This window comes from Ambystoma mexicanum, chromosome 11 (genome assembly GCF_040938575.1).
Source record: "Ambystoma mexicanum isolate Mex_15411 chromosome 11, UKY_AmexF1_1, whole genome shotgun sequence".
Classification (NCBI taxonomy): Eukaryota; Metazoa; Chordata; class Amphibia; order Caudata; family Ambystomatidae; genus Ambystoma; species Ambystoma mexicanum.
In genome coordinates, this window is record NC_090934.1 from 1,004,111,814 (window position 1) to 1,004,131,654 (window position 19,841).

Below are 19,841 nucleotides of genomic sequence, written 5' to 3' on the forward strand. Positions count from 1 at the left end.
TCTCTGCTCTTTCCACTGTTTTATTCTCTGATCTCATCTCCTCTCCCCTCCCCTCCCTTACACTGTCTCTGCACCTGCTCTATCGTTATTGTCCCTGGCCTTAGTATGATGGTTAAAATGGTTTGCCCCTCCCTCTGGCACTGCCTGAGCTGTCATATGGACTAGTGTGATGATCGCTTGTTCTGTTCCTCTCCCTCCCTTCTCCCTCTACCTGTGTGATTCCCCTGAGATGTCGTCAGGCCTAGTGCGGTAAACCCTTGTCTGTTCCTGTCTCCCTCCTGTCTATGGGCCTCATTACACGGATGGCGGTAATAGCACATGGATCAAGGTGCTATTAGCACCTTGGTCCATGCCGGTAAAATACCGGCACCGCCTTGGTTGATCGGGGAATTACCGCCCCATTCCAAGGTTGGCGGGGCGGTAATTCCCCCTTCCACCACTGCCCTTCCCCATTCCCATTTTTGCCCCATAGGGCATAATGGGAATGGGGAAGGTGCTAATTACGGCACCGCAATTTTGCGGTGCCGTAATTAGCAGCAAGGTCCCTTAGCGGGTTGGTTTTTAACGCCTGCAAAAAGCAGGCGTTAAAGCACCAACCCGCTAAGGGACCTCGTAGTAAGGCGGTAATGGTTAACGGTCACCGTTACCATTAACGGTGACCGTTAACCATTACCGCCATCCGTGTAATGAGGCCCTAGGTCTTGGAACTTGAACTGTCTGGGGTGTCGCTAGACGGAGTGCAATGGCTAATCTCCACACTCTTGTTGTTCATGGCCTGTAGGAGTGCTATGTTTCCCTTGTTCCCTCCCTTGTCTTTGAGCTCTTTGAATTGCATTATGAATGGACGTTGCATATATAAACTATCATATCATATCATTATGCTTACTCTCTACTCTACACCATCACACAATTAGAGTGCAGCTACACGCCTCGATCAATTCGGCCTAGCTGCTCACATACGAACACTATTCCATGAGAACCGCATCACTCTATTAAAACGCAGTTATATCCCACGACAAACCTGCCTAGCTGCACACATAAGCAGCCACAGGCCTAACGCAGTCATAACCCAGTCTTGGGGCCTTATAACAAGGGTGGCGCTCCCGTAATGAAGGGTGCCGGTACGGGACCGGCACCCTTCATTACGGGAGCGCCGATTACGAGGTTCCCTTTGCGGGACCCTGTAAGGACGCCTGGTAAAACCAGGCATCCTTTCCGGGTCCCGCGAGGGGAAGAGGGAGGTAATAAAGGGCCAGTTTTAATGTGCCCGTTATTACCTCCCTCCCCATTCCCATTGAGCCCTATGGGGGCTCAAATGGGAATGGAGAATGGTTCCTGCAAGGAGGAATTACCGGGTCTTCCTATGTCGGAATGACCCGGTAAGTCCCCATTGCAGGAACCCGGTGATGGAGCCCGGTCTGGAGGCAGCCATGGTGCTAATAGCATCATGGCTACCTCCAAACTCGTAATGAGGCCCTTGGTGTCCACCCGCCTGACTGCACACATTGATCCGATATCAATACCACCACACCTAATGCTAAGATGCAGCTACCAGCAGGCAACTACATCAGCTGCACACTTAACTGGTGCACCCATGCACCCTTCAACACCCTACTCTCTCAACTGACCTGGACTACTGACCTGGACTACGGTCCCCGAGGGCGTTCAACCTACCAGCGCTTTGAGGTCATACCAATGATATACAGAGCACTATATAAATGCCAAATAACATAACAGGATCAACATGAAAGAGCTGGTTTGGCAAATACAAAAGAGTAAAGATCAGATGAAAATGTTGAGTGACGCTCGCAGGCAGCTCTGAGAACAGAGGTCAATGAAGGGACTCAATGAAAATAAAATTCCCCCACAAGGATCAAGTGACAGGGTACAAGTACAGCCAACCAGTGGAAGTGGTGCAAAAAGGCACCAACCACATATGCACCAGCGACGAAGAAAAATTGAACCTCGAGCGAGTTGCTATGTTTAGAAGGCAGACTTTTGAGTCGAGAGAATCATTGTTGATGGAACCAACTCCAGAAGATCCAAAAGCACACCGAGAAGAAAAGACTAGGGGCCTCATTTACGTAAGCTTACCGGCACCGTTGTTTCCAGACCAGCATACGACGGCTCTGAGGGCGAGTGTCGTCCCGCCTGACAAGTCTGACCTGCTGGGCAGGATGGCACCCGTCCGCAGAGTGCTTCCGTGGTCCCCTAGGAATGGGGATTTACAAATATACCGGCACCTGACTTCTCGGGCTCCGGGGTTGTAATCGCCCCAGTGTTACTTGAATGTTAATTCATTGCAGGTCTGGCGGCTACCTGCCGGTAGCACTGTCACGGTTACCGCTGGACCCGTAATGAGGCCATGGTCTTGTACAGTCTTATTTGAGGCCACTACAAACCCGCACTTATACTTACATACAACAAAAGGCTAATGGGTTAAGCATTAAAAAAGGTTTACAAACGCATTAAAAAGGTTTACAAACTTAAAACTTCTTGCTATGTTGTTACTAACTCGTGAAAGAAAACACGTGTTTCCCATCTTCTCCATTTCAAAAACGAACGGAGATGATTTGCATTTTCAGCACTAAATAAGCTATTTGGCGATGAAACATCAGTAAGTAAACCCAATTCAAGATCTCTCCGACCTTTTCGGGTTACAAAACCCGGCGCCACCATGCTACGATGGGCATTCCAGTAACCTTCCCGTCCCGGTGGCGGTGCTCCCAGAAATAGGATACCGCCTATGACAGGAAGTTGTGGGGCGGGATTTGAAAAAAAGATTGATAGCTAGACATTCCCAGCCGCACTGTAGTGACGTTTACTGAGATGCCGGCACTGCACGTGAGCTTTTGAAAGGGCATTGCTCAGAAAAGAGACTCGTTCGCACTGGTGCGTTGGGCGTGTCCTTGCCTTGGACGCTATCTGAGAATGACTGTTCTTTTCTTCCAATCATTGGAGCGTTGTATGCGCATGCGTTGAACAGGGTGTCAGACAGTGACTCGGATACCGCGCGGACAGGAGTGAGTGGCAGAAAAGATGGCGGAGCCTGACTCCTGGGGTATGCAATAGTGCCCATCTTGTGCCTCCAAACTGCTCTCCCCGTGTCCCTCTGTCAACCGTTGTCTTTCATGTCCGTAATTTCGTCTGTCACCCGCCCTCTTACATGCTTCCTCAAGCCTACGCTTTTCTCCACCTGGCCGCCATGGCCGCCTCCCTACTCCGTTCGGTCGAGTCTCCCTTTGAAGGCAAGCCTTCCTCAGATCTCCACTGCTTTCTGACCCCCGCATCTCCACCCACAGCTCCTAACGTGTAAACCAACAAACGCAGCTCTTTCGCTGACTCTCTGTCATCTTTACAGACGCTGAGACGTTTGAGCCGGTGTTGGAGGCCCCCACCAAGTTGGTTGTGCCGGTGGTGGCAGATCGTTGGGCTGGAGAGGATGAGGAGGAAGAAGTGAAGGTAAGCTGTATCATAAGCAGAGGTTTCCTTACATGTTTAAACATTTACCCTTTTGCGTTAATTTAACATAGGAATCTTGGGCCATGTGTCATTCTGCTTCACACATGTTTCGCCTATTGCCAAATAATCTCCAAGGCCATTATAATGGATTTCACGAAGTATATTCCCACTTCTCTGCTCCTAGAATTATAATGTAAATGCGCTTTTAAACGCAGTAGGTTTATCCGCCTAATCTATATAGATATGGCATACTTGTCCATACTCTGGAGTTGGAAATAACCACGTCACTTCTTTCGTGCATAGTTGTCCAGCATTACGATAGGAAAAAAAGCAGTACGGGTGCGCGTACACCACGTCTTCTGGAGTTCACAGAAACTGTGACAGTCTATATACCGTCTGCCGATACATGCAACTCGGTAGCTTCTATCAGCTTTTGTGAAGTAGCTGGGGCGTTCTTCAACCCACAGACATGTTAATAAACTGATATATTTTTTAAATGTACAAAATTAAAATCTTAGCTTTTAAGGGCAAATATAGTCGAATATTTGACAGTTGTCAACGAGCTCATCGAATATTATTGGTTATGCATCTATCTGTCTTTCTTGTGCACTAGATTACGCTCTGGGCATTATAATCCCCCAACAGCATTTAGCATAAACGTGGTAAACTTTGGCTTGTCTTATCTTTGTGATAGAGGTGTCTGGGAGAATGTGCAAGATAGTTTATGAAGCAGCTGCCAACGGTTCACACGATGTGAAGAGCCTATGTTTCGTGCACTGAACTCTTGAGTTGCCCTGTTGCCAATGCCAATTGGGGTGTATGTGTATCCAGAGGGAATCTCCAGGTGTAGTTACCCTTTTCTGTTTTTTACCGTAGAGTTCTGCTCTGATGGGAGGCTGGATCTATTCAATCGTTGCAGTAGAGCAGTGTGTGAGAAGCTGGCAGGGCGTATGTTTAGATTTTGGATGCTGTTGATGTGTGGCGGGTAGGTGGACGCTAGACGGGTGTAGCATATGGTGTAAAGCGGAATGGTGAGCAGGTTGAGTCTCATGTAGCAGGGCATGGAAAGTCAAAACTTGGTCTCCCCACAATCTTTGTTGTCACTTAAACACACGCACCATCCCACTGACCCTTGAAATTGATGCAGCAAGTATCAGATAAGGACCGCTGGGGGCTCCACTCATTGCCATAAGAAGGCAAGAACCTTTTGGTTACAGATACCTGTCTGTATATAAAAACTGTTGCTCATTTCAGGTTTATTACCTCACTCTTAGGTGTACTCCCCAGTCTGGCGCGCTGAGAGTTTGCCAGTCTGAGCTATGATTGGCGTGTGTCAAGTGTTCATCAGGAGCTGGGACTAGCATCCCTGCTAGTTAGTTAGATTTTCATTTGTATGCACACCTCCTCCCACATGGGAGTCCCCCGGCCCTTTTTGCTGGTCTATTGGATTTTTGGTCTGTTCTTCTGCGTGAGTGGGATATTTTTACACCACACTCACTCATTCTTTTGCGCTATCTCTAGGATACTTTTTTGTATTTCTTCTTATACCTTTTTTTTCTTGTTTTCTCGGGATCTCTCTTGGACTTTTGCAGCACTTTCTGTGAAGAGTTGCTGGGAGCCCTCTCAGCTTCCCTTTTTATTTTTGTTATGGAGATATAAAATATCCTTCCCATCTTTGTTATGAGATCAGCACACCTCACCTTATGTGGAGTCCTGAAGGGGGTTACACAGTATCCCCTTTATCACTGCTTCTGTGTAATTGTTTGGTTACAGTGAAGTGCTAATCTGAATGGCTGGTGCCAGTGGTTTTATCTTACCAATTCTTTTGGAAGCTTTACTCCCGACCGCGGTAGTGCAGATGGGTCACCATTGACCCAAAATGATGACTTTAAAAAAAAAAATGTAAAAAAAAAAATGTCCATTTCCCGGCCAATTCAAAGTGGCTTGTCCTTTAACAAACTTTTCACACATAATTACACATTATTGTCCAAAAGATGAACGAGAAATGCATCTTCAATTATCATACTATGAATATCACACCCTAAACATTTTTTTTCACACATAAAAAGGAGGATTCTGAGAAGTACTTGATTTTATCTATTCATCTAAAAAATAAGTTTAAAATTAATTTCTGCTAAAACAATATTCGCGTTAACCCTACAAAAAAGTAAGATTTCCCTACCATAGGTTTATTGCTCTACAATTTTCCCAAACATCAGTTTTCTTAACTCTTCTAGGTTTTGGCAGTCTACTAACGCATGTCTGTCATGTCCTTCTCAATTCAATTTTAGACGTCTCCTCCCAACATCCTTAGTAGGAAATACATCAAAACGCAGTCTCATAAACAATGGTCTAAAATTCGTATTGGTTAATATCCAGAAGTAATTAGGTAGCTGAATTTGGGTTTTATTTTCAAATAAAAAATTAGAAAGGAGACTTTATTGGGAAGGTGCATCTGGGTTGGTAAACCTTTTTATTTATCCCTGCGTCATCCCTATAGATCCAACTCTTTTCCCATTTCAGGAGAAAAGAATCCACTTTAGTTTTTAAGGTCTGAGTACCTCCGAGTATAAGGTACAATATTACCCCATCAGGCATTTGCATTAGTGACAGAACTCTCCATTCATGGATATCAAACCTAATTACAAATGTATAATTTGTACTTTTAGGTAGGCCTAGCACCCTTTTCCAATATATACCTTCTAGTATGTTCCATATTGAAGGAACAATACCATGAGCTACCACTGCACCATAGGTCAGACATGGAATCGCCTTCGTTTTGTAAAAATGGATTATGTGCACAATCGAGAATCTGCCATGTTTTCTTAATGAAACTACTCCCTGAGCTGCCAACACTTGCCTTTCTTCTAAGATCCAATGCATTTACAGTCACGCGCATCACTCGTATTGAAACCCACGCGTATGATATGATAGGTTATTTATGAAGTGGTTAATACCCATGCGTTTCTAAGCGAGGACCCGGGGGTCGAACCTGTGGTGCTCAGTGTCGTCTTGCTTCCAAGGCGAGCATGTTGCCCCTGAAATATCCTCCCAAGACATAAGGGGTCACTCGCAACTTGTGACAGCTTGATCCAAACTCCACATGCTTTCTTTGGTTCTAGATGATTTTAAAACCGTTCTGTTGGATTTATAAGTATTCATTTTAGAATTTTTTGGCGCATATTTTTGAAGGGCCTTTAGTGACCTCTGCAGTCCTATTGGGGTCTGTCCAATAGGACTAAATCTTCTGCATATAGGAGCCACTTAATTGGTCGTCCTTCTATGCGCAGTGGATAGAATATAGTCTCCAATAAGGCATAACCCAATCTGCTATAAATAAATTAAAAGATGCAGCAGCGAGTAAACACCCCTGCTTTAGAACTCTTTGTGGGGATATTATTACCCCCGCTGGCTAAGCCTTATTGGAGTGTGGTATCACTATATAGTTGACTTGCTATGTCCAATAACTCCCGTAGAGCATTTTTGCCACAATATACCACTGTCAAAGGCTCCTTCAAAGTCCATATGTTTACATCATTTTGTCAGCGCCCTTTTCTTGAAATAGTTTAAAATGAATCAATTTAACTATTGCCCTTAATAAAACCGGCTTGGTGGACGTCTACCCTTAAAACACTTTCCACCCGCTTCTGGCGACTCTTCAGAACCACAGTTGCAAATAACTCCCCTGGGGCATCTAGAATGGCGATGGGACGAATTCTATCACCCTTCTTGAAAATTGGGACAACTATAGCTGACTTCCAAGAACTAGTTATCAAGCGTTCCTTCTTTCTGTTCATATATGATATATAACACTTGCCCACATTTTTGGGGAGGCCTTCAATATATAATTGGAAAAGCCAGGAGCCTGGTAGGTACTATTCTTTAATCCTCAATCCCTTCTAGATCAACAATCTATGGGCTAATTACTGATTCTCTTCCCTCTCCCAATTGTACGTGACCTGCGATTGTCTAAGCGCCGTTAAATAAATCTCCTCTGCTAATACCACAGTTGCTGTGATTGGTGTCGGGGCCCTTATGCATCCTCAGGCCGCCAAACTTCCACTCCCAATCCCCTTAGCTCCTGTCCACCCTCAGCACTTGCCTTGGCACTCCCTTCTCCCTGGAGGTTCACACTTAAAACTAACATGGCTCCAGGCCGTGTAGCCCTCAACATTCCAAACGCTTCATCTGTGGATCATTCATGAACTCGGACTACCCAGAGCTTTACCTCCTCTGCCCTCTTCTTTGCTGCACTTGCGCATTCTGAATACGTACAAGGCCTAGTAGGTTTGTTCTTTTTTCCTCTATTTTGTCTGTAATGTGTGTCACTCCCTTGTTTCTTCCCCATGCCCTGTGGGTGCTTTGAAACAGTATTTTACTTGTGGTATAAGCACTTAACAAACAATAAATAAATAAAATAGTGTTCAATCCAGGCATCTTCTGCAACTGGATTTATTTGCAGCACTTGTTCAGAAACACCCACCTGCCTTTTACCTCAGATGGTGGCTTTGTCACTAAAGCCCTCCGCATAGCTTCTGCATCATTCTGGTCTAAAGATGGTCTGTCTTCGAAGCCAAAATCGATATTCAAGCTAGTTTTCCAATTTCCCTCCAATATGCAACTCACTGGTGATCCTTCAATTTCCTGATACCTGCTCTCAATTTTCTCTTTTGATGTTGTACCAATGGGTCAAATCTGTGTTTGCTCGTTTACAGGTACATCCTTACTGTACATGGCCTGTAAGAATGTCGTATTTTCCCTTGTTCCCTCCCTTGCCTTGAAGAGCTTTGAAACCGCTTATTTTTATTTATATTGTGCCTATACGCAATCATAGCAAATACCTTCAATAACTGCACATAATACCACAAATCTTCCATACCCTGTTAAATAACACCCACACATTTAGTTAGCAACTACGTGTCCATTTCTCCAGATCCTCCTCTTTAAGAAAAAAAAAACCTATTTCTTTCAACTTATGGGTGTACATCCCATTCCCACCCAATTTCACTTTTACTAAGTAAACAATAGTTAATTGTGATCCCTGTTTGAGCTATTCTGGACTCTGTTTTGTTATCAACTGAGTTCTTATACCACGTCGGTTTTGCTGGAATATTGCCTATGGTTGCCCTATTTAGCATGCGTAACCCTGTAGTGTCCATGAGGTTGAACCAGGACCTTGCTCTTTAGTATTCCTCATCGTTTACTATCTGGTGATAGAACCTACTGCCCTTTGGGGGTGTACAGCCAATATTCAAGTAATCTGCTATGATTATGGGATTCATAATAGTCTACCACCTCGGCAATGCAGTGCAAAAAAGCATCCTTTGCTATCCCCAAAGGAGTCCAATATACATTAACCATTGCAAATGATTTTAAGTCTGGGTACATGGTTGCATCCCAAATCAATGTTGCCACCTAAACACAATTATTTGGCCTTTTACATTCCAGTAACCAGGCCCATCCCATTACGTACCACCATAAGAAGCCTCGATGTTGGTCTCCCCAGTGGGCCCCTTTTCGCTGGATTCAATAAGACCATATAACCATCCAAAATGGGTCCTTGCATATGCCATGTATCTTGTAACACTATGGGGTTTTTAGAAAAGGGAAAAGGGGGGTCCTCTTTGTGTTTTATAGAGGGGCCTGAGTCTGGAGAACAAATTTACACTTTATTTAACACATTTTGTGTTAAATAAAGAAGTTTTAGCACCTTTGAAAAAGTTTTGTTGGGTTCTACTATAAGAAATACAAGTCCTATCAGTGTAGACTTGGTTTCATGTATGCCAGTGCGACACCTGTTAGTGTCTCAGAGGAAGAGGCAGCCAGAGTCCACCCCTTTTGTCTGTCTTGTAACACTATGTCCCGGATAGTTCCCAAGGTTTAGATAAGTGGGGAGAAATGACCTTGTGTTCCATGATCCCATTTTCAATTTTCTCTTCTACTAGTTAATTTTTACCCGGACATCTTGCTAAGACTCCCATCAACCATGACCAATTCTCAAATACTTTTTCCATTGATGCCCCTTGCGGAAATTATCTAATTATTCTTTCGGCCTGATTCGCAATTGTTCACGTTATTTGCAATGATTGTGGAGGTACCTGCAAATTTTCTTTTTACCCACCTCCCCTTTTTAGAACTCGCAGGATCTCGTTCCTCATTACTTCTCCAAGATCCTACCCTGTTGGTAAAAGGAAAACGCATAGCAGCATCCATAATGATATTCTTTACTAGACCAGAAGGAATATGCAATAGCACTTTATATAAACATGTTCAGTGCAAAACCTAGGTAAAATAACCCGAAGGTACTGTGTAAAATAATTCTTAAACACATTTGTTCTATTTAAAATTGTAGAATCCTGTGAGATGGGCTATCATTCCAAAAATAACACTTCTGAGGGCTTTGTATTGGTGGGTACTGATATTTTTTATAAAACTTGTGCCTGGAAATGGTAATGATCGCCCCTCACCCCAGTTTATTAGCTGCATTTTTTTTAGAATGTTTGTTTTTTTTTTTTTGCCCCAAAGTATAAAACTGGGACCCTACATTTTCGGGAGGAGGATTGTTTGGGAGGATCATTTCTTCTAGTGTTCTCCTACCTACCATCCTCGCCAAAGGCTCTGATATGCCACGACACTGAGTTTTATCCACTACTGGTGGCGAGGGGGAAGTCGGAGCATCTTGGTACAATTCCATATCCTCTATTGAGTACGTAGATACATTCTCCAATTCAATTACTGTTGCATTCCTACTTTCCATTTGAGAAGTCACACAATGGGCCACCTGCTCCTGACAATGTTCCGCTCCAATCCTTTTAGACAATGCTTTTTTTTTTTTATGGTTCGTGCCTCCACTTCGCTGGGGGGGGTGGGGGGTAGTCTGTTCTTGGTCACGAACGCACTCAAATATTTGAGATACTTTGTTTTAGTTTTTTTTTTGTTTTGTTTTAGGCATTTTTGATATTTCTATTCTGCCAATTTCCTTTTTATTTTTGCTTTGCATGTTTATGATGTTTAAACATGGAACAATTCTCCTGTTGTCCAGTCTGCTATTCACCTTCCTCTTGCGTCAAACTTTGAACAATCACCCATAGGCTTCATAATTAAGGTTCTTATGAAAACTTCAGTGAACAAGACTATCAAGATTAACGTGATACCTGATCATTCTTTTATTAAGAGCTTTGTATAATTTCACTAATGATATTAAGGCAAAAATCAAGTGTTATTGATCCGTTGCAGACATCTCTGCATGTTTCTGCCGTCTTCTAAGAAAGGAGCAGTATGTAGAAAAAAGGATGAATCATTCGTCTTTTAGAGGGGAGGCAAAAAATCTGTGTGAGGCAGACAGCAAGGGTTGCATTTTATCATCCACCCTCAAACGCTTTCCTCTCGCTTTTCCTGCTCCACCCTGGATAACATAGCATCCGTTTGAAATTCACTGTCCAAAATCTCTTCATTTAGCATAACAAGTTTGTTCTTTCCTAAAACTATAGCTTTCACCACCTGCGCAGATTTATTTATTTCATTTATAAAGCGTGCATACAACCCGGATGCATTGACGCCCTGTTACAGGTAGAAGTCATGTTGGCCCGCTTAGTCATACAGTAAGGTTTTGTTGGAAAGACCAGGAGAGTAGGTAAAGATTACATTCATTGGTTACATAGAGACGGTGTTCTCATACATAATGATCGTACTGTACAAATTGAGGTAAGGTGTGCAGGAATAGCTGACTTGATGGTGGAGGGGATTGGAGAAGAGCTGGGTTTGTAGGGCTTTCTGAAAGATCAGTAGGATTTCTCAGTTCTTGGGGGCGGAAAGAGTAATTCCAGAGTTTGTTGGCGCGGTAGGGGAAGCAGGAGCCTCCAGCTTTACAACTTCTCCCTTTAGGTACAAGAAGTCTGTCTGAGTAAGGGGTCCTAGTGGGTCCGTAGGAGTGGGCTAAAAGTGACCTGTTCTGGATGGGCAACCATTGAGCTTCCCTTCTGGCTTCGGAGATGTGTTTTCGCTTTCGGATATTAAGGGCTGCTCTCAGGGTGTTCTATTGAATAATGTGCAATTATTAAATGTTTCCAGTGGAGTTGCCTGTAGATGGGACGTTGCAATAGTCTAACTTGGTGCCAATGATGGGTTGGGTAATGGTGAGGCAATTGTTTTTTGTGAGGAAGGTTCTGGCTGCATTTAGAACTTTGATAACGTAAGCTGCTGAGGAGGTAATGGCACTAACTTGTCTGGCCAGGGTGAGTGAGGCGTCTTTACTGTAGTTCAGACTGGAATCACATACTGGTTGATCTGGAAGGAGGTGTATTGAGTGTTAAGCTACTTGCATGCATTGGGTGTGCTGACCATAAGGATTTCTGTCTTGACGCTGTTTAGGCAAAGGCCATTTGCTGCCATCCAAGCCTGAATAGTAGAATAAATGCTGTTGGGAGTATTGGAGTCCTCTGTGTAATTAACGGAGTGGGATCAGGATTTGTCGTCGCTATAGTTTGTATAGCTATGCAGAGAGAGTCTAAGATGTTGACGTGAGGCCTAGTGAATATGTTGTAGAGGGTGTGGGCGATGCAGGACCCTTATGGAACACCATGGGTGATTTAAAAAAAAAAAATTGTTTTGGGGGGGTGATGGTGAAGCATTGGCCGTGACTGGGACTCTCATGACTCGCAATCAAAGCAACGGCATGTGGGGAGAAGTTGGCCTGGGTTGTAAGGTGTTGGCAGAGGATTTGATGGTTGACCAAGTCGAATGCTGAAGATAAATCCTGGAGGAGGAGCAGGGCGCAGTTTCCTTCATCTTTAATCTCATCAAGCTGATTTTTGAGATCTAGAAGGGCAGATTCCTCCCAATGTCCTGTGCGTAAACCGGATTGGCACATCCATAGGATTTTATTGTCCTCCAGGAATTGCTGAACCTGCAGGTAGGCTGCACAGTCTACAATTTTGAGTAGGAATGGGACTGTTATTGGCCTGTAGTTGGCTGGAATGGGTGTTTTATTTTATTTTTTTTATTTTTCCAGGAATGGGAGGACCCAGGCTGCTTTAAGGCTGGTTGGGACGGTACTGTTGGAGACTGAGTTGTTAATGACGGCAGTGATGACTGGGGATAGCACATCAGCACAGTCTTTAATGAGGATGCTGGGCAAATATCGCCTTTTGCATTGAGAGGGTTTCAAGCTCTGGATTAGCTTCAAGACTTTACTTTCGGCAGGGTCTCTGAAGGTGAATTGTTAGGTGGGGCGGAGTCCAGTTGAAGTTGGCATCTGCTAGATCATTCTTGAATGTGTCTTGCTGTAAGTATTTATTGATTTAGGGTGTCGATTTTTGTCCTAAGAGCTGCTTGGATGACAGAGCACCATGATGTCTTTGGTGATGGTGGAGGGTGGTGTAGTGGGGGATTATAATTCCCTGTATATGATGATTTTCTTTATGGGAGGAGGCAGTGCAAATTCTTGTATTAAAGGAGTTGGATTTAGCAACGATGGTGATTGCATTGTATTCTTTAGAACTTGAGCTGGGCTTGACGTTTCAGTGTGCATAGTTCCATGAGGTCTGTTGTGAACCCGGAGTTTGAATGTCTGACTATCTTGCATTTGCGAGGGGCGCTAAGATAGTCACTGCTTTGGAGAGTAATGAGGAGTATGTTGCCACCATAGTGTCAGGTTAGGTGCGAATGGGAGCTGGAAATCTGGGGCGTTAAGCAAGGGAAAGATGTGGTCCCTAGTGAGCTTGCGTGAACTGTGTGTTACTGCAGAAGGTAGAAGGTTAGAAGTCATTTTGATTTTGATGGGCTGCGAGGTGGAGAAGATTGTTCTGTTCGGGCCAAGGACAGGGAGTGATGGCGCTGGTGGTGATCTTACAGTTGTGGTCAGCAATCCAATCTAGGATTCGTCCTTTAGAATGTGTGTGAGAGGTAATGCGTTGACAGAATCCTAGATGAAGGGCGTCGGATAGTGAGGATGCATGTCTGTCATTAGGGTCATGGACGCCCAGGTTGAGGTCTCCTATTATGTTAATTTGAGAGGAGGCTTTCAGGTTGTCCTGTAGAATGTGAGTAGATTCTGCTAGAAGTTTTGGGGGTCCAGGTGGGCGGTAGAGGTGGTGGGTGGTGATCGTGTATGTAGGTGAGGGTGAGAATTTGAGCGACGGGATGTCAGAGGGACCCTCAAGGGTGGACTTGCAGCTTCTGATGGGGAGGGATTCTCTGTCTATAAGGGTGGTGACGACGCTGCTGCCTCCTCTGGCGGAGGCTCTGTCATTGTGGAAGATGGTTTATCCCCAAGGTATAGCTAGGCATAGTGCAGGGCCACAGGCCTCGTGAAGCCAGATCTCTGATATGGCTAGGGTGACAAAGTTGTGTTCAGAGATAAGGTTGTTGTCTAATGTATGTGTGGGCAGAGAATGAGGGCGCAGTTCAAAAGGGGCTGGTTGGATGTGTGACGCAGCTGTTGAGTGGTGAGGCCTTGTTTTTGATGGTTATAAGGAGGGGAATGCTTCATATTGACTGTGAGGCGTAATTTCTTCCTGGATTTTAAGCCTAGTCTGTGGGTATTTGAGAGGGGCAGGTACAGGGCTGTGTTGATTCTGCTGCAGTGTGGAGAGTGAGCGAATTGGCATGGGCGCGAGGTGGTAATGTAGTGGTTGTGTTCGGGGTGTGGATAGGGGCAGTACTTTGGTGGGAGTGGGACCGTGTGCGCATGCACAGGCTGGTATTTCTGATGGTCAGAAGTTGGGGTAATGTTGTAGTGCTACAGAAGCAAGCGTGCAGTCTCTTGTTCCTTGTTAAAGTCAAGAGATGAGCAGGGGAGGATGGAATGTGTTCCGGGGCTCGAGGAGGCGTGTGGCTGCTTGTACTGTCAACAGCTTATGCAGTGCGCTTGAGGTTGATATTTAATGCGGCGCCAGGTTTGGCAGCAGAAGCCCTTGCGCTACGAGGGCTTGGTATCGAGGGAATGGACAGCCTGATGGCAAATCCCTGATTGAGCTGCATATGCGCATGCATGCGAGCAGACTTGTGGTAGTTGCAGTGTTGCAGGCGGGGCTGGAATACCATGAAAGTCATGGCTTGCACGGTGTGTAGGCTTTGCGTGCGAGTTGTGTGGCGGCGAGCCAGAAACTAAGCTCTGGCTGACTGTTGATGGCAAATCTGCAGCGGATGCGAACTGTAAGTTCATTCGTCGCGGCATTTCCTTTGATCGCGGGCTGAGCGAAGGCTCTCTTGGATGCAGGGACGTTGCCTTGGGAGGCAATGGGGTGTAAGCGCAACAAAGCGGGTGTAGCTCCGAGGTAAGAGCTGGCTTGAGGAATCTGCTGGGTGGTGGAAGATGGATGTTGCTCTGGCAGCGAATGCAAACACGTACACATGGGCAGGTTGCTTTACTAACAGGCGTGCAGCATTTGTTGGAGTTACAGATGCCTCTTTTAGAATTGTTGTTGTGCTAATGTTAGTGCTCTGGGGAAAAGCATAGTGCAAGTAGCGTTTTAGCATTTAGAAAGCAGTTAATTGTTGCTAGCAATTGGGTGCAGCATATTCTTTCACATTTTCTCAGGACAATGGAAAAGGTAGACCATATAGGGCCAGCTGTTATAGCAGATACATCTATCTTGTGCAACAAGACCTACAACAGACAGATATTAGTCAATTTGGGTCTGGGGCGAGTGTCCGTATGTAGGAGCAGACCGTACCTGATGCTTAGCATGTTTAACTTCGCGGTCAACGCAGCTGAGACCAACAAACTGCTGGAAGAGTCCTCGAGTGTTGGCACCAGGCATTCATGGTGCTGCTGGCCCATGGCAGCCTGGTGTGCGCAGTTTATTTAAGAGATTCACTAATTTATACTAATGTATTTGTGGCATATCTTGTGTAGGGTGTAACAGTGCCTCCATTGTCGACATTTCCAACTGTTCCACACAGTATACAGTCTAACCTCTCCGTAGCCAATATGTCGGCAGATTGCAACGTTCTGTGTCCCAAGTCTTTTCTGCCTTTTAGCTGGGGCCGATTTCAAAAAGTAACTTATCTTGGTTTTTTTTTCCCCAATTAATGTAGTCCCCACAATTGGTGTTAAGTGAACTTGCAAATCAAATGAACTTCCATTTCAGATACAAATGTATCTGGTATATCATCCACTCATGGGCTATACGTAACCATGCTTTGATTGGTAAGCGTTGGTGAGGTAGATATGTTTTCAATGCATGTGTTCAACTTCGGAGGAGAGATCTTGCACTCCTTTTGAGGACAATCCCTTCACCATTTTACTTCCTAAAGCATACGTTGTACTTTTTCTAGCCAGTCAAATATCAGTCCCTCAACTAAGTTTCCCTTGACTTCCTTTGGACTGCAACACTTAGCTGCCGTGCTTCGTGCTGCGCTTTCAGTTTTATAGTCTTAACTCCTCCTTCTGAGTTGAAAGGGGTAGCTTCCTCCAGTCACACGAAATGTAGACAACCTTTCTCCACAACAGTCGACTGCTGCTGGACTGCCACACTTGGGCACCCTTTCTTGGTCCTTCTGGCGTGCAGGGTTGGGAAGGTACTGGTTCGATCGTTGTCTTTGGGGATTCCTTTATTAGGACAGGAAACAAGGGAGGGTGCTGGATCTTTGCTGTTCTTTGCCTTTTGCTGTGCCTGCCAGGAACGAATTCCAACTGGGAGGCCCTTTCCTAGAAGGGCGGCCATCACCCTGAGTTTGAATGGTGCATGGGTGCTGATTTGGTTTGGTTCCTGCATAAGAGGCATGGCTCCGGGTGCTGACGACAATTCACCCCTGGAACCGAAGAATCGACAAAGAGGGGAGAGGTCTACAGCCTCTTCCAGAGGTGCCTTCTCTGTAATCACTGCTGTTCGATGCCCGCTTTCTTCCAAGCATTGGGAGAACTCCAAAGAGGACGACTTTCCCTTTAAGACTGATGGGGCCAGCCAGTCTTGAGACAACCTGCATTTCGAGCCATCCCACAATGAGGTATGACCTTCACGGGCTGCAAACCGCCAATACCATTGGACCTGTGGCCACTGTGCAGTGCATCTTCCGAATCTCGAATCCTCCTGAAACATTGGACTCATTCCGGTCCTACAGGGGCAAGATTTCACTCCGTGAAGTTGTTACGCTCACCTGGCTCCCACAGGGCTGTCTATCTGAACTGGACAGCTGCGGTCTCCACCAATGTGACGCCTAGTGCCGAGATGACGGACTCGACTGGCCCACCTAGCTTCGTTTGCTTGGCCCGTAGGAATATTCTTCTGCAAATGGAGAAAGGGAATTAACCACCCGTGGAGTTGAACATTAAACCCGCCCACCCCCCACTCCCGCTGTTCTCCCCACTGATCACCTTTTGATGTCCACTCTTATAGTCTCACCTGATGGTTTGGAAAGATGAGCTCTCCATCCTGCATTGAGCGCAGGGGCGCGTAGATAACCAGTTGCTTCACTGGCTCGAAGGAATTGGTGAGTTCCAGAACAATATTGACTCTGAGATTTCCGGCAAGATGCCGTAAGTATGTAGTTCGTAAGAGTTCACATGTCTGACTTTCACTCTTGTCCGATTCCTTGCAGGTTGCAGCTTGACCCTAGCGAAGAGTTCCTCGTGGCAACCGGTAATATTCAGGTAAGTTGTATTATCCAACACAGTTCGATAATAATGTCAGTATGTAACCTGTTGCTTTCGAAGGGATTGTGTCCTCCGACGTATTCCTTATCTTAGATATCTCCTTCCAGCTTTGCTGGCCTCGGAAAATTTTTCTCTAGAGGGCGCTGCGTGTCGACGTCCGCCGAGTCGATGTCCCTCGACAGCCGCCGTATCGATGTCGACATCATCCTGCCTATAAAAAGGCCGCGCGCAGCGTCCTTTGGTCAGTTCCATTTTTCCGCGCTTACTCAATGCCTCGGAATATCGTTGCTCAGTTTCGTAGATAATTTATCCTATTTACCTCGATATATTCGATCCATACTCGATGGCTTCCTCGTCGGAACCGACAACCCCTCGGTCCGGCTTCAAAAAATGCCGAGACTGTGGGAAAAAGATGTCACTGACTGACCCTCAGAGTTTGTCTGTGGTGTTTGGGAGCTGAACACCATTGTTCGTAGTGCGAGGACTGTATGTCCATGACAGCTAAGGCCCTGAAGGAGCGTAGGGGGAAGCTGGAGAAAGGTAAGACTTCAAAAGCTTCTTCTTCCTCGACGAAGTCGAGGCATTCGTCTCCTCGTCACCATTCGCGCTCCAGGTCTCGGAGTGGGTCCCATCACTCCTCGAGATCGAAGCACTCGAAGAGGAGACGTCGAAGATCCCCTTCTCCGTCCTCCTCTTCCTCTGTTTCTCCTAAGAGAATCCCTTGCCCCACGAAACATAGTTCCCGGGCTGAAAGGGAGGAATTCCGCAAAAATATGATGAGCGTCTTCGAGAAAGCGGCCTCGACCCCCTCGAAGACTGCTGAGAGCGATGCTCTGGTCGAAAGACCCGAAGGTCAAAAACGCTGCGAGTCGCAGTACCCGGCGAAGGAAGCTTCTCGAGCGCGTCACGAACCCTCGAGTAAGGCTATGACCTCGAAACCTTCTTCGAAGGTTCCGTCGACACCGAGGTCGGGGTCTTCGACGCCGTTGTCGACGGGACCTTCGACACACGGGTCTGTCGACTCAACACCATCTTCGACACCGGCGTCGACGCCAAGGAAAGTCACGGTTGCAACGCACCCAGTGGCTATCCCCAGGTCCTCGATGACGATGGCGTCGAGATTGTCGACTTCCTCAAGCAGAATCCCAATTCTGTCGAGGACCTCGAGGCCTCCGCCTTTGTTTTCGACGCCACGCCCGAAGCCTTCGGCGTCGACGACATCGACGTTTTCGAGGCCAATTACAACAAGTTTGGCACCCTCTGCCTTGGAGATGGGTTTCACACCCTTAGTGAGTTCAGAACAATTGAGAACTATGTCCTCAATTATGGAAGAGGGAGAACTATCTGAACAAGAAGACACATTTGAGTTGCAGGGACCTGCAACCCCAGTTCAAGAGGAGTTATCCTCAGAAGAACGCCGGTTAAAGGATCTCCATGATTCCTTACATGAGGCAAGTGGTTTAGACACTTCCCCTGAGGTGGAGTTCGCTAGGCCAGATCCGGGGGAGCATGCTGAAACCCCCTATAGAGCCTTAATGGCCAGGATCACAGAATTTATGGGGTGGTCAACACCTTCACAGGCTTTCCAACAAGATGACCTTACGGATATTCTTGATAAAGGTCCACAGGAGTATCCTGTAGTGCCCTTTCATAAAGCTCTTCAGAGGAAAATCATGACGAACTGGGAAACCCCAGATGTCGTTCCGGCAGTAAATAAAAAACTCTACTAAATACAGGGTATCTTCTGCAGACCCGGAGTTTTTGTCAAAACACCCATCCCCAGAAAGTCTGGTGGTACAAGCAGCATCTTCTACTGATGTCAATTCTGCTTACCCTACCGTCCCACAGGACAGGGACGATAAGAAATATGATGCTATGGCAAAGAAAGTTTTTTTCGGCATGTAGCATGGCGTTAAAATCTGTTAATGCTACTTGCACCCTTGCTAGATTCAGCCATACACTTTGGCAGTGTGCTTCTACAGCGGCTGACTGCATCCCGGAGGGAGAGGAAAGGGAGGAGTTCCTAAATATCATACAGGACGGTAAAGACGCTATGTGCGAATCCCTTCAGACGGGCATTGATTCGGCTGACCGTATCAGCAGAGCAATGGCGGCAAGTACAACAACCAGGAGATTCGCTTGGTTGAGAAGTCTGGTTTTGCCCCAGATGTGCAAGCCAGGCTCTTGAGCATGCCATTCGATGGCTCTTCTTTGTTTGGGGAAAAAGGCGGATGACAGTTTAGAAAAACTGCAAACATCAAAGGCAGCAGCAAAATCCCTAGGCGCTGCGATCTGTCAGACACCTCTGCGAGGGGCAAGTCCTTTCGCTTCTACTCCGCATTCGGAAGAGGTAGAGGACGACCGGCTCAAAGGGGACAAAGAAGAACTACCCGAGGTGGACGGGGTAGATATTTAAAAGCCGCAGCAACAGCAGGTGCCTCTTTACCATCTGCATCAGCCGCCCCAAAACCACTCTGAGGACTTCCCTCACAAGACACCTGTAGGAGGCAGGTTAACTCAACATCTGGCGGAATGGCAGGCTATCACGTCAGATGCTTGGGCATTGGAAACAGTTGCCCAAGGTTACTGCCTGCCTCTCCTACTTATACCTCAGTCATCCACCGGGGATCAGCTCTCAGAAAGCTCCAGATCCGCTCCTCTTGCAGGAAATTTTAGACCTGCTAGAGAAAGGTGCCATAGAACCGGTACCTGTAGCGGAGAGGAACAAGGGCTGGTACTCCCCTTACTTTCTCATTCCAAAGAAAGACTGAGGACTGAGACC

General features: G+C 46.1%; 1 protein-coding gene across 1 annotated transcript in view; it reads left to right on the forward strand.

Annotated features, from left to right (window-relative positions):
• The first annotated feature begins 2,687 nt into the window (after nucleotides 1-2,687).
• EIF3J (eukaryotic translation initiation factor 3 subunit J) overlaps nucleotides 2,688-19,841 on the forward strand; it is a 214,249-nt gene continuing 197,095 nt past the window's right edge. The window contains exons 1-2 of the mRNA XM_069624200.1: nucleotides 2,688-3,061; nucleotides 3,362-3,462. Of these exons, the coding sequence (XP_069480301.1) occupies nucleotides 3,040-3,061; nucleotides 3,362-3,462 (123 nt within the window). The 5' untranslated portion in view covers nucleotides 2,688-3,039. The remainder of the gene's footprint in view (nucleotides 3,062-3,361; nucleotides 3,463-19,841) is intronic.